General features: G+C 29.3%; 6 protein-coding genes across 6 annotated transcripts; 3 read left to right on the top strand and 3 right to left on the bottom strand.

The window, feature by feature from the left end:
• Window positions 1-1173: 1173 nt before the first annotated feature.
• Window positions 1174-1645, top strand: BX663DRAFT_431143 (uncharacterized protein; the record flags this gene model as incomplete). The annotated part of the gene is made up of 2 exons (XM_051522854.1): window positions 1174-1293; window positions 1361-1645. Coding segments are annotated over 2 exons (405 nt in total), but the record flags the coding sequence as incomplete, so codon positions are not given.
• A 1143-nt stretch (window positions 1646-2788) lies between these two features.
• On the bottom strand, window positions 2789-3916 carry BX663DRAFT_541705 (uncharacterized protein). Its single transcript, XM_051530791.1, has 3 exons — window positions 3696-3916; window positions 3398-3604; window positions 2789-3318 (listed from the first exon to the last, which is right to left on the bottom strand). The coding sequence occupies exons 1-3, from the start codon at window positions 3808-3810 to the stop codon at window positions 2909-2911; spliced, it is 732 nt and encodes a 243-aa protein (XP_051384712.1). The 5' UTR covers window positions 3811-3916; the 3' UTR covers window positions 2789-2908.
• Window positions 3917-3984: 68 nt separating this feature from the next.
• Window positions 3985-5126, bottom strand: BX663DRAFT_503326 (U2 small nuclear ribonucleoprotein A). Its single transcript, XM_051526752.1, has 4 exons — window positions 4930-5126; window positions 4801-4841; window positions 4221-4727; window positions 3985-4150 (listed from the first exon to the last, which is right to left on the bottom strand). Exons 1-4 carry the CDS (start codon window positions 5006-5008, stop codon window positions 4061-4063), a joined length of 717 nt encoding a protein of 238 aa, XP_051384713.1. The 5' UTR covers window positions 5009-5126; the 3' UTR covers window positions 3985-4060.
• Window positions 5127-5463: 337 nt separating this feature from the next.
• On the top strand, window positions 5464-7144 carry BX663DRAFT_503328 (WD40-repeat-containing domain protein). Its single transcript, XM_051526753.1, has 6 exons — window positions 5464-5617; window positions 5684-5830; window positions 5897-6029; window positions 6115-6520; window positions 6626-6704; window positions 6786-7144. The coding sequence occupies exons 1-6, from the start codon at window positions 5501-5503 to the stop codon at window positions 6963-6965; spliced, it is 1062 nt and encodes a 353-aa protein (XP_051384714.1). The 5' UTR covers window positions 5464-5500; the 3' UTR covers window positions 6966-7144.
• Window positions 7145-8011: 867 nt separating this feature from the next.
• Window positions 8012-10966, top strand: BX663DRAFT_559708 (alkaline-phosphatase-like protein). Its single transcript, XM_051531866.1, has 10 exons — window positions 8012-8203; window positions 8311-8689; window positions 8794-8859; window positions 8961-9269; window positions 9353-9455; window positions 9522-9711; window positions 9802-9997; window positions 10081-10365; window positions 10489-10642; window positions 10717-10966. The coding sequence occupies exons 1-10, from the start codon at window positions 8037-8039 to the stop codon at window positions 10899-10901; spliced, it is 2034 nt and encodes a 677-aa protein (XP_051384715.1). The 5' UTR covers window positions 8012-8036; the 3' UTR covers window positions 10902-10966.
• Window positions 10967-11135: 169 nt separating this feature from the next.
• Window positions 11136-13216, bottom strand: BX663DRAFT_559709 (uncharacterized protein). The gene is made up of 5 exons (XM_051531867.1): window positions 13160-13216; window positions 12838-13028; window positions 12675-12752; window positions 12261-12591; window positions 11136-12197 (listed from the first exon to the last, which is right to left on the bottom strand). Exons 2-5 carry the CDS (start codon window positions 13020-13022, stop codon window positions 11208-11210), a joined length of 1584 nt encoding a protein of 527 aa, XP_051384716.1. The 5' UTR covers window positions 13023-13028; window positions 13160-13216; the 3' UTR covers window positions 11136-11207.
• Between the last annotated feature and the right edge of the window lie 1429 nt (window positions 13217-14645).

Genomic DNA, 14645 nt, shown 5'->3' on the forward strand with positions numbered 1-14645 from the left:
TTGTATTTATATGTATATCATAGTATATATATATATAGTTTACCTTCAGCTACTAGTGCTATAAAGTAAAGAAATTCTATTATTGATTTTAAATGGGTCTTTTCGTACAAAGTCTTAGACTACTGAAGTAGCCCCTTTAGCTCTTTAGTAGTATTTGACTGGTAAAATGCTAGTTATTTCGCTAGTTTCTTTATTTATTAGCATTCCTCTCTCCTTTTTTTTTTTCAACCTATGAGAATGGTTTTATCACATCACTTTCTCAATTTTGTCAAGTTAACTAAGGCAAGACTATAATATTTCATTTTTTATTCTTCATCTATTGCAGAGGAGTTCAAATTTTTTGCGATGACGTAAAATGCCGGCATATTGTTTTTGCATTTTTTTGTGTAAAAGAAAAAAAACTTTTCTTTTTCTTTCTTTTTCTCATAATCATTCTCAACATTTTAAATTAATTTGTTTAAAAATGGCAGATTATGATAGACCCGCAAGTCCACAGGTAAGAGTGTTCATTGATTATGATAATGCTAATAAAAAAAAAAAAAAAAGAAAAAGAAAATGAATCATGTATAATAATCAAAGAACCATAATCAACTTATAGGACATAAAAACAGAAGACCAACCAATGGAAGATGTTAAACGTGATCGTTCTCGCTCTTTCTCTCGTTCTAGATCTGGATCACCTAGACGCGATGTTCGTAGTCGCTCTCGTAGCCCCCCTCATCGTAGTTCTTCTCGTTATCGTTCTCCTGATCGTAGACGTCGAACTCCCTCTCGTTCTAGATCTAGAAGCAGAGACAATAGAAGAAGAAGGTATAATTTAATGTTGTATACATATAATAAGATAAGTAAAAACTTATACGCGATATTGTTTTTTTTTCTTTTATCATTAGTGTCTCTCCTCGTCGTAGCCACAGTCGTAGTCGCAGTATTAGACGACACAGTCGCAGCCCTCGTCGTAGTCGTAGCCCTCGTCGTCGTAGTCGTAGCCCTCGTCGTCGTAGCCGCAGCCCTCGTCGTCGTAGCCGCAGCCAAAGCCTTCGTCGTCATCGTTCTCCCATTCGTAGAAGATCGTAAATAGAGTGTATAAAATGATAATGTATTAGATTATTTTTCTAACTCATATATAACTTTAGTGAAGGTAATAAGGAATTTCATGGTACTAGAGAGGCACCTGAAGTATCCAACATTCTTGGTGTCTTTGGTTTAAGCTTGAGAACACTTGAACGTGATTTAGAAGATGTTTTCAGCGAATTTGGTTCCATTGAAAAAGTGATTATTGTCTATGACCACAGAGTAAGATTTTATTCTTTTATAGATATAACTAAAAAAAAAAAATTGTATGCTCATTTATATATTTTAGAGTCGTAGATCTAGAGGCTTTGGTTTCGTTTATTTTAAGGATCAAGCAGATGCCACTCGTGCTCGTGATGCATTAAATGGTATTGAGATTGACGACCGTAAGATTCGTGTTGATTATTCAGTTACTCACCGTCCCCATACACCTACACCTGGTGAATACATGGGCGAAAAAAGATCTTACGATCGTGATCGTTATAGACATAGTAGACATCGTAGAGATCGTTCTCGTTCTCCTCGTAGAAGATACTATCGTTCAAGAAGCCGTAGCGGATCTTGGTCTCGTTAATCCTTTTTTTTAAAAAAAAAAAAATAGCACAATTTTTTTTTCAAAAATCATTTCTATTTTCTTCAAAGAAAATCAATCAATTTTTTCCTTTTTTTTATATTTATATTTTATCAAGGCTAGCAAAAAAAAATCATTCAAACTTATAAAAAAAACACGTTTAAATCAACAAGAAGCAAGTAAAGAGGACAAGACTCCTTTTCCTTTTTTTTAACTGTCAAAATGTGTCTGTCTCTTGTGAAAAAAAAAAAGTCAAACAAAATTTCCTTTCCACTCAAAGAAAAAATGGGGACAGAAGTGAAAAATAATAATAATAATAATTAATAAGAATAAGAACTATCTCATAATCAAGACCAAGTCAAAAAAAAAAAAAGAAAGAAGGGGAAAGGCGAATATAAGAAGCTACTAATTATTATCAAGAAGTAATTATTTATGTGTGTTTGAATGTTAAACCCCCCCTTTTTTTTCCAGTATACATGTATACTTTTTTCTTTGGGGTGAGATTAAAAGAAGAAGGAAGAAAACACGTTGAAACTATAAAGTTGAGTTGTTTTTTTATAAGAAAGAAATGGTAAGTAAATTTTTATTATTATTTTTATTTTTATTTATTTTCCTTCTGTTACAATAAACGTACTTTAGTCTTCAGGATTTTTTTTTTTTTTTTTTAAAAAACTTTGTACGCTTGATAAAGAAACGTCAAAGATGATTCAAAATAGAATTATTGTTGAGTCAACATAACTAGCCTAGCCTATGTTATTAAGGCAAAGGAAACTAATAGTACCCAAAACAATTTTTTATTATTAAATGTTTTATTAGAATTTAATAGTAATGTTGAATAATAATGATTTGATGCAAGCTAAAATTATAGATATAAAGAATCGTAACGAAAGCCAATAAACATTCTTTTACATTGCAGGTACAAGCAGATTTGCATTAAGCTCTTGAATAAAAAAAATATACATGTTCATATAGATAGATATATAAATGCGTGTTCCATAATTTAATAGTAAACACTAGTAAATGATGCTTATGCCTATTATTCATAGTTATTTAAATGTCGTATTGTACATTTTTTTTTTTGTTTTTTTGGCAGGAAATAGCTCAAGGTTTGAAAGTATTAGATTGAAAAAAAAAAAATATTTTTATCTCCCTTAAAATAGATGCTTATAATTTAAATAAGCGAGACGTTTGTTTCTTTTATGGATATATGTATAATAAAAATTTATATTATGATTCTATGTATGTTTGTATGTTAATATCTAATATTCAATATCCTAAACGTAAACCAATAAGTGGAATCCATAATAAAATAGCACTCATAACAGGAATAGTAAAGTTATCGTCTAATTTGTATAAACAATCACTAACACCTTCGCTGAATGAAGCCACAAGACCACCGTAGATAGACATGAGCCATAAGGGAACTGGACTAGTCAAGGTACGGTAAGACAAAGCAAAAGCGGATGACGGGCTCAAATGATAATAAATCCAGGTCACAAGGCAACCTGTGATAGCTGCACCTAATGATCCCGCTAAGCTCTTACCGCTCTTATATTTCCAGGTATATTTGCCCCACAATTTACCACAAATGCTAGCAGTAGGATCTGTCCATGACAAGTAAATAATTGATAGTGCTGCAATATCTCTTGGAAACCAATACAGTACAATAATACAGCCTATTATATAATCATATTTATATGATTTGCATAAAAAGTTATTATGTCATATTCAAAAAAAAAAAAAAAAAAAACTTACCCAATAAATAATAGACAACTCCATTTATTGTATTTACTTCAGAAGACCTCATAAGAGGTCCTAAAATATAACAGTAAATATCGTTGAACCAATCAAAACTAAATCTTAAAAGTTCACCAGTCAGGACGATGCATAAAAATACAGTTAAGAAGGGATATACGTCTCTTGTATCTGTCCCATTTAAATAAAGATATAACACAATAAAGCCTAATTTTAGAGAAAAAAAAAAGAATGAATGAATAACAATTCGTAGTCTATGCAATGTAATTCAAAAAAAAAAAAAAAGAAGAGTAATTACCAATTGAAAAATGGAATAGTTTACGAGGAATCTCCCAGCCTCCTTTTATTGGAACATGAGGATATATTTTATCCATCTTTTTCTTTTGATCTTCATTTACATTTGATTTGGACATGGTTACGTTTATACAATTAAAAAAAAAATAGTGAATAAAATAAAATAGAAAACAAAAGAAAATCAAAGTTTTATAATCTTTTATAGTGTTTATGAAAAATGACAAGCTATTCAAAAAAAAAAAAAAAAAAAAAAATCTAAACTCCTCTCCGAAGGCTTGATTTTCTCTTTCTTTTTTTTTTTTTTTTCTTTTTTATTAGTTGATTTTACTGCATAGTAGTAAAAATACTCATTTATTATTACGTTTGTTATTATTTTCCTGTTGTAGGAACATGACCAGCTTTTAATAAGCGTTCCAATCTAGAAATTTCATCAAGTGATGTAGCTTGTTTGAGTGCCTCCTAATAAAAATATATGTTTTTAATATACAAAAAGCCCCTTTCTTTTTTTTCTTTTTTTTTGTCATTTTACCTTGATCTTTAATTGCTCTTCAGGAGTAAGACCATGGATTTGACTATCTTTTTTATCATTTAATCCTTCTCCAGGTTCAAAAGTCTTTGTTTTATTATCTGTAATTGATTTAGCCAAGTCATTGTCTGAACCATCTGATTTACTGAATAATTTCTTTGCTTCTTGCTTTTCGGATAATTTCACCTTATTGAAATCTAAGACACGAAGTTGGGGTAATTTATGAATCAAATAGAGACGATAGTGTGATTTTTTAGTAACTGGATTATCCATAATACTCAAATGTGTTAATTTCTTTAATCTAACTAAAGGTTCAAGATCACCCAATTCCTGAATAGCGTTATTTGTCAAGATAATTGTATGTACATTAGGAATATAGTCGCTTAATTCTGAATCAATCTTACTGATACGGTTATTATTCAATAAAAGATGTTGAAGTCGATTTAAACGAGGGAAATTGCCAAGAACACGTAAATCATTATTAGTGAAATCAATAGCATCATTTAAATCCTAATGAATAAATAAATAAATAAATAAAATTATTAATGAATTATCGTTTTTTAGTCATAAATAAATAATTTACTTTAGTCACGCCAAGATTTTCAATAGCAGGTATCTTTAAGTCTATTATATTTACAGGGATAAGGTAATTATATACATGTATATGTATACGCGCTTTTATCTTTTTATATATTTTTTATATATGTATTACCTCTAAGAATAAGCTCACGATCACCTAAAGGATTAATATGTGATAGACTGTTATTAATTAAATCGGCAGTTAGCTTCATGATTATGTATAAAATAAATTGTGTTTAACTTGAAAGAAGAAAAGGAACTTTGTTTGTGCTTTAAAGTGGCTTATTATTTATTGCTGGAAAAAAAAATGTAGTGTGCTTTACAACAAAGCATTAGTTTGCTGTGTTTTAAAAGTTTTAGCACAGCATTTTATTTGATTTTATTAGTCGTTTTCTTTTATGTATATTGTAAAATACGGTGAATAGAATAGAGTCTATTACCACACATACAATTAACTTTAATAAACAACTTGTGTCATTATATTCGGCTTTATAAGGTGTGTAAAGTTTTATTGTATTTTGGTTAAAAGAAAAAAAAAAAGCATGTATATAACTCTTATTTGAGCCAATTAGATTGACTTATTTTTTTTTTTATTTACCTTTTTATTTACCTTTTTATTTACCTTTTTTTTTTTTTTTTTTTTTTTTTTTTTTTTTTTTTTTTGTATATTCATATACATATACATATATATTTTTAGTTATAACATGGAGCCACAAATTGAAGAAATTGAGGATGATGGAAAGATCGTTTATGATTGGAATCCTCCTACAGGACAACAACAAAAATTTTATTATAAAGGATATCCTATTGATAGAGAACATGTAATATTGACCTTTAAATGGAATTATGCTTATTATGATTAACTCTTTTTTTGTTTAATTATCCAGGTTACTAAGATGTTTGAAAACTCAAAAATAAGAGAATGTCGTGGTCATAAAGAAAAAGTACACACAGTAGCATGGAATAGTGATGGTAGAAAATTAGCTTCAGGTTCTGTAGATAAAACGGCACGCGTTTGGTCTCCACATCGAGGGGTAAGAATATATTTTTATTTTATTATAGAAATCGTTAAATTTTATTTTAACATGTATATGTTATAGACAGATATTAGATATTCTATAGAATTAAAAGGCCATACAGATAGTGTAGATCAATTAGATTGGGATCCAACTCATCCAGATAGATTAGCAACAGCTTCATGTGATAAGACAGTACGATTATGGGATCAACGAAGTAAATCAAGAATGACCATCAATAACTTGAACTAATGTTTATTAATGAATTATTTATATATATATGTTTATATATATGTATATAGCTGGTAAATGTACAGCAGTAATACAGACAGATGGAGAAAATATCAACATTTGTTGGAGTCCAAATGGAAACAATATCGCAGTAGGAGATAAGAATGACACAATCAGCATAATTGATACTCGTACAAATAAAATCATTGATAAACGTAAACATCCTGTAGAAGTGAATGAAATTGCTTGGAATAATGCCAATAATCAATTTTACGTCACAACTGGACAAGGCACGATTAGAGTCTATGATTATCCTTCTTTTGAACTTCAGACTAATTTACGTGGACATACAGCGAATTGTTATTGCGTGGAAGTAGATCCAACAAGCAAATATCTTGCTGTAGGTTCAGCTGATGCCTTGATCTCATTATGGGACACAAATACCTTTCAATGTGTTAAAGCATTTCAAGAACTCACGTAAGATTTATTGAAAGAAAGAAATATATTGATAAAGATATATATTTATATGCATGTATATGCATACCTAATATCATATATATATATATATACATATATATATAGTTGGCCCGTTAGAACTCTTGGGTTTAGTTTTGATGGTCAATACATTGCATCTGCCTCTGAAGACCATTTTATTGATGTGGTATGTATTAAACCTTCTTCATAACTTACATTATATGAAAAAAAAAGAGGAATTATTCACATGACTTATATTATTTAATAGTCACATGTGGATAGCGGGGAATCAGTTCATCATATAGAATGTACTGCAGCAATGAATACAGTTGCTTGGTCACCTCGTGATTATTATCTAGCGTATGCAGGAGATGAGCTTAACTCAGATGGTAAATATGCAGGCAATTTGAAGATTTTTAGTATGAAGGATCCTCGAGATCAAAAATAAATAGATAAAATACTATAATGCAATTTTTTTTGGAGCCCTGATATATAAATACATAATAAGGCTTTATTTCATTATGTTTATGGGATGGAAAGCAAGAAATTTAGACAGAAATAGTGTATGTATTTGTATTCATGAAAGAGAAGCGGGATTGATTTCAATTGTGTACAATTTAATAAGTGAAGCTGTAGTAGCAAGAAGAATATAAAAATTATAATTTCTATGTATGTTACAAGAAAAATGATGATAATAATGATCAACAGTGGCATTGTTATGGGCTTTAATATCACTGTTGCCTCATTCATAGTGTTTTAATTAACACTATTACTAGTAAAGATGTCTGGTAATAGTTAGTTATCTAAAATATAAAATTAAGCAGCCGATAAATTAGAAATTACTAGAGTTACAAAATACATAAAAACTAAAGACAATAATTATTTAGCTCTAAAAAAATGACTCTATTTTTTCTTTAGACATCATTAAGGTCAAATGAACATCATTAAATATGTGTATTATTGACAAGAAAAAAACACACACTGAATATTGTTCATAGTCAACCTAATGCATCGTTATCTTTTTTTTTTTTTTTTTTTTTTTGTTACTTAAGAAATACAATAATATCTGATAATTCACTCAAGATAAATGCTCGTGATCATTGTATTCATATATTTAGCAGTATCAGTAACTACTGAACTCTTCCTATTTGAATAGTAAATCATATTTATCAGCATTTTAGACAAGCATTAAATTAAAAAAAAAAAAATGCGCTACATTAAGGTTTAAACCTAATTGTCAAATAAATCAATGTAGTGTACACGTGTAATGTCGTTTACTATGTCTGAAACATTCATCTCCATTCGTTTTTCTTGATTCAGCATGAGCTGTATTGCTCTTTGTGAATCAATCTTGTACAAAAAAAAGGGATCTATACTTTTTTTTTTTTTTTTTTTTTTTTTTTGGCCCGAGAAAATAGATTTTGATTATCTTAGTTTTCATATAAATAGGCCCTTCTTTATTATATGCCGTTATCTTTGTAAATTAATTATTTTTATTTTTTTTTAAAAAAAAAATAAAATGAGAGAAGTTCTCTTTACTCTAATATTGTTAGCTACTACGGTCTTTAACGTATTAGGAGCAACTAGATCAGGTTTTTCTTCTTCAAGGCCTGCTGATCTTGAAGGCCAATTTCCACGTCTTGGTGCTTGTCCTCATCCTCATATTTGTATTTTCCCTCCTGACGTGTAAATATAGACTATGCCATTTTTTATTTTGGATTTCATATACGTGTTAAACAAAATAATAATCTAAACTTTCTTTCTTTTTTTTTTTTTTTTATTAAACTGTTTAGGTCTACTTTTCTTCCTGGTTCTTACTTTGATTTACGAGTAGAATTTCATGCGTACAATAATGAAACTTTTACTCCTTCTTCGAACAAAGTGTTGAAAACAATGATTAAAAAAGGGAATGGGAAATGGTATAAGATGAATGATTACTTCAAGTTGCATAGTAAAAAACAGCAACCTACTCTTGAGGCCTGGAATTTCAACTGGGTTAATTCAATTGAAACTCAATATGCTTCCATCTTGAATAATTCACGTAAACCTATCTCAGTTAATGTTACTTCTTATGTCTGGAGAAAATTAAAGTTGACTGACCCTGGAGAATATGAAATTAAGGTGAAATACGGCTCTGAACAATCCTATTCCGTTAAATACAATGTTGTTAAGGTTAGATCAGAAAGGAAAAGCCTTTTTTTTTTTCTTCTTCATCAGCACTATGAACCTCCTTTCTCACATTTTTTCTTTTTTTTTCTTTTCTAAAATTTATTTAGCCCAAGAAACCTAAGAATAAGGCGAAGAATGTGATTCTATTTATTTCTGATGGTACCAATGTTGGTGTATGTATAATATATTTACGTGTTCTTATACACCTTGATATTTAATATGTATGGATGAATGAATATATATATATATGTATATATTTCTTTTGTTTATATAGATGATAACTGCAGCTCGTGCACTTGCTCGTAAACATACCTCTGGCAAATATGAATCTTTACTTTCATTTGAAGATTTTGATAACCTTGGTCACGTCATTACTAATTCTGTTGACAGTTTACTTACTGATTCATCTAATTCTGCTTCTGCCTATGCCTCTGGTCATAAAAGTTCTGTGAACTGTTTAGGTGTTTATGCTGATTCTTCAAGTGATCCATTTGATGATCCTAAAGTTGAACTTATTACTGAATTGATTCGTCGTCGTCAGCCTGGAAAGGCTATTGGTATTGTTTCTACCGCTTTTGGTCAGGTATATATATATATATATATATATATATATATATTATTATGCATACATATATATAAATACGTTTTATTTATTTATTTATTCAGGATGCTACTCCTGCAGCCTTTGTCAGCCACACTCGGAAAAGATATACATTTAAAGAAATTACAGATCAAATTTTAAATGGTGTTCATAACTGGACTTCTGCTGGTAATATATATATATATATATTACAATAGTAGGATTCAATATATATTAAACAATTTATGATAATAGTTGCTCCTGATGTTTGGTTATCCGGTGGTGCTGAATATTTTGCTGGTAATTTGACTTTAAACAAATTAAATTATTATAATATGTTTAGAAAAGCTGGCTACTCTATTGTTCAAAATAAGAAGGATTTACTTGCGAATAAAGACAAGAGTAAAAAACTTTTAGGTGTCTTTCGCAAGGGTAATCTAGATACGTAAGTAGTATATATATATATATTTTGTCTTTATAATTTCTTCTTCTTCTTCTTTTAACGAATAATAACAACAATTATGATGAATGATAGTTGGTTTGAAAGAAACATTTACGTCAACAATACGGTTGGTAATAAAGCTGCTCCTGATTTAAGTGGTAATGATGCTCTTGGTTCTGATCAGCCTGGTCTTTCTGACATGACTATTTCTGCTCTGAAAGTTTTAAAGAAGCGTGGTGGAAGAGATGGTTTCTTCTTGATGTCTGAAGCTGCTTCAGTAGATAAACAGGTAAATAGGGGGTTTCTATTGATGAAATATATATATATATATATGCATATATTTTTGTTCTTCTCTCATCTTTTATTTTGTAGTTACATACTTTTGATTTCCCTCGTGCATGGGCTGAGCTTATTGAGCTTGACGTAACTGTCAAGAATACAATTAAATGGCTCAAGAAGAACAATGAATATGAAAATACACTTATTATTGTTACTGCTGATCATGCTCATGCCTTTGATGTTTGGGGATCCGTTGATCAGCGTTATATTCGAACTCATGATAATGTACTTGATATGCGTAATTCCATTGGTATCTATGGTCGAGCTGGCTGGCCGGGATATTTCGATAATGACAATGATGGTTTCCCTGATAACTGGGTAATTTCAAAGAGAGAGAGAGAGAGAGAGAGGAGGGGGAGCAGGAGAGAAAAAAAATTGCATATACACCTTGTAATAGTCTGTTTTGCTTTTTTACATAATTAATGATATATATATATATAGTCCCCTAAAATATCTCTGGCGGCTGGTACAAATAATGGTCCTGGTCATTATGAAGCATGGCAAACAGTTACTACTGGTCCTAGAAAGCCTACTGTAATGGATATTCATGGCGATTATGAAGGTAACAAAAACGACCCCGCTGGAAAGAATGGAGGTAATAATAATAGTAGTAATAATAATAATAATAATAATAATAATAAGAAACCTTAATAACACATGTTTAAATAGCTGGTCTTATTTGGAATAGTAATTTACCTTATGGCTCATATAAAGGTGTTCACTCTATGAGCGATGTCTTCATATATTCCAATGGACCTAGTTCTGAACTCTTTAAAAAAACATTTGAAAACTGGGAACTGTTTTTTAAGATGGCTGAAGCAATGAACTTGATGTTTCCTACTAAAAATGAATAACATTATGTATATATTATTATTGTATTAGAAAAAAAATTTATATAAATATTTATTTAAAATTAAAATTTCTTAATATGATATCCTTAAGGGTGACATGTGTTTGGAAAAAAAAAGCTTATGTAATTCTTACTACTTTATTTTATTTTGCCTATATAGTAAGCTCGTTTTTTATTATCTTATCTCATTTTATTTTTATAAAAAAAAAAAAAAAAAAAAAAAAAAAAAAAAAAAAAAAGGTATATGCTATATAATATGTTTGTTATGTATAATGATGTTTAGAAAGTGAAATTTATAGTATAAAACGTATTAGAATTCCCATTTATGCAAATTTTCATCCATAAAAAAGTCTACCATGTTCTTAACACGAGTACCAACAGGATTTCTTGGTTTCATCTCCTTAATACGAGCTGCAAACTCAGGAGATATAGCAGATTTTCTATTGATTTTACTATTAGGTAAAGGTGATTGAGGTACTGATGATGTAGCCATTGATTCAAAATGGAGTCGAAGTTGATCAACCACGATATCGGGTGTCTCAGGTCGAGGTAGAGTAGAGGAAAAAGAGGACGAAGAACGACCACTTGTTCGTGTAGTAGATGTTAATAAAGGTAAAGCGAATAAATCATCTATATTAGCAGCCATTGATTTGCTTATGGTAGCAGCTACTTCAGCATCATGTTCATCTACGATGGTGGTTGTTAAAGTAGAGCATGTTGTAGTTGAGAAACTATATAATTGAGTTTGCTGATTTTGTACTTGATCTATTATTAGTATATCTTCTTCTGCCTCCTCTTTCTCTTCCTTTTGAACATCGTTTAAAATCGTCACTTTCTCGTCTGTTTCTTCTACGACTTTATCTTCATTTGAGGGATTCAATTGTTTTTTTAACTCTTTATCTACAATGGATTGAATGACCAAGTCCTCCTCCTTGGCTATTTGAATGCTATTTTTACTGTTTACTGTTTGGTCCTTTTCTTCTTCTTCTTCGTCGCTACTAGGAATAATGCCTGATCTCTTTTCCGTTGTTAAGCGATTTGGTTTTTTCGTACGTCCTGTAAGAATTGATACAGGTAATGTATTCTTTGAGATACCTCCTTTTGCAGTCAAAAACTTTTTAGAAGGAGCAGCCGTAGTTGTCATGGTAGTAGACTGTGATGAATAAGTCGAAAAGCTATTACCTCTTCCTCTTCTTTTTCTGTTTCTTTCTTCTGATACTCTAGTATTATTATTATTATCAATCTTATTCTTATTATTACTCTCTTTCAAAGAGCTTTTCGTTATGTTCGAACGAGTATTCTATATATGTATATATATAGGTAAATAATCATAAAAGTACTTTCTATCTCTATTTATTCTTACAGATTTCTTTTCTAATAAGTTATTGGCGTTCCTGGTTGAAGTTATGTTGGGTATTTTAGGATGAGTTGAAGATCTTTTTGCTACTAATGTTGTTGTGCTCATGTGACGAGGTTCTATTTGTCCTATGTTACTACTACGCAATTCTATTCTTTTCTTCTTTTTTTGAGAATTATCAGTTATTGTGGTGGTATCCTTTTTTGTGGTATATTTTTTATTTTGCATATTCTTCTTTACTTTTTCAGACTTGCTTGCAACCATGTAATTTTTAAACCATTCTATTTCTTGTTGAGCATCATTCACAGTAGCACTTCCATGTAAGAGAGAGTTTTTTCTATTTATATATAAAAAAAAACCCCCGCAGCAAAGTTAATATGAATTTCACGTACATATTAGACGCATACATATCATACTTACTTTTTTGATAAGCCGTTTATGATAGTTAACCAATCTTCAATAGCATTTGAACCTTCTAATATAAGTCCATAAATTGGCCTATTTAAAAAAAAAAAAATTGATATTACTAATTATGATATACATACATATATAATACATGTATGAATAAATAGAAATTACTTACTGTTGTTCATTTATAATCCAGTTTTTAGTCTGTAGTAACTCTATCTGATGAGTTGAGACAGTATCAACCGTTAATTTTACTTGTTTTTCAAAGATTATTTCAAGTTGTTGATTTTGATGAATAGCTTTAACAGCTTCATCCTTAATGCTTAAAGAAAGGAGACCTAGTGTATATTGTTGTGTCATACAAATCTAGACAAGAAAGAAAGAAAGAAAAGAGTAAATATTATAAGTTAAATATGCATAGTTTAAATTTTTATTTGTTTCCTTTTTTTAAAAAAAAAAAAAATATTTGGTATGCATATGATAATATCACAACTTACAGTATTGTATTATCTAATGATTTTTTTTTCTCTTTATCACTTGAATTAAAAAAGAGAGAAAAAAAAACAGAGAAAAGAAATAGATTGTAACAATAAGGGGGTCGAAACGAATAAAATTAAACCCACTAGTAACACAGAATGAAATTGACAGGCTTATTTTGGACATAAAACATGGAATAGAAAAGAGCATAGAGATTATATTGGAAAAAAAAATAGAAGAGTACTTCATCTAAATGGTTATCCTTTATATATAATAATAATAATAATAGCAGAGTAGCAAATTAGTTTTTCTTTTCTTTCTTTTTTTCGCAGAACGAGGTTAATTTGTGCACAAGTGTCTTAAATTGTTTCTGTTTCTAGCGTTATTTATGTTAGAGCCAAGTTACCTATTGAGAACTAAAGGCGGAAGAGGAACATGTGTGCACGATACAGTTTCTTTTTTTTTTTTTTTTTTTTTTTTTTTTTTTTTTTTTGTATGCCTGGAACATATCGTATTTAGGCTTATGTCTGTATTATATCGAGTTAAATAACATCTGTTTTAATGCACACATATTATTGATTAGGGTGATATTTGCTTACATGTTGTACAATTGACATTCTTTGGACTACTTTACATTATCTACCTGGACAGATTGACGTCTATAAATTTGTTTTACTTCATTACATTTTAGTTTTTTAATATAGATATTGAAAATTTATTTTAACCTATGAACTTTCCCCTCCCCCATTATCTTTTTTTTTTTTTTTGATATTAATAAAGGACCTGAGAGGAACTCATTTCTTACATTGTCCTATTATTTAACTCACAATCTTGGTTCATTATATGTCAAATAACATAGTACTTTTATCCTAGCTGGTAAACTTGGTACATTTAGTTCAGCTGAGTGGTACAGTAGCTCAAATTAGGGGTTTTTTTTTTATTCTATTCTATTTTATTTTAATTAATCGTAGACTGTATACAGTTCGAGTTGGTATAACGTCAGTATCATGACAAATACTTGTAGAATTACTAACAAATAAAAAATTTATCAAGCCTATCAATCATCAATACCATTTTCTAATTGCTAATGACCTGTAAATATAAATATCATTACGTCTAATAAATGTAATGACAAAAGCAGACGTGTCATTATCTATACTCTTCTTTTGCTATTTATGAGTATTCTTTTCCCATAGGTATATACTATCGATTATAAATATATTCATATATCCAGATTGACGGTCTATTTTCTTTTCTTTTCTTTGAAAAAAAAAAGTTGCTTCAATACTAAGGATATATCTTATAATTTTAATGTTTTGTATATAATAAGATATTATATAATGCTATTGATATACTTGGTGAAGCTGATTATATGTATAGAGCGAAAAAAAAAATACCTATCGCCATTCATCTCAATTTAAAAGTTATTCAGAAATTAAACTTTTGAACCATGAGTAGCTATCAACTATTTTTTTTTTTAAAAAAAAGCAACAAGCAACATTACAT

Source organism: Cokeromyces recurvatus (genome assembly GCF_025118155.1).
Source record: "Cokeromyces recurvatus strain NRRL 2243 chromosome Unknown BX663scaffold_7, whole genome shotgun sequence".
NCBI lineage: Eukaryota > Fungi > Mucoromycota > Mucoromycetes > Mucorales > Mucoraceae > Cokeromyces > Cokeromyces recurvatus.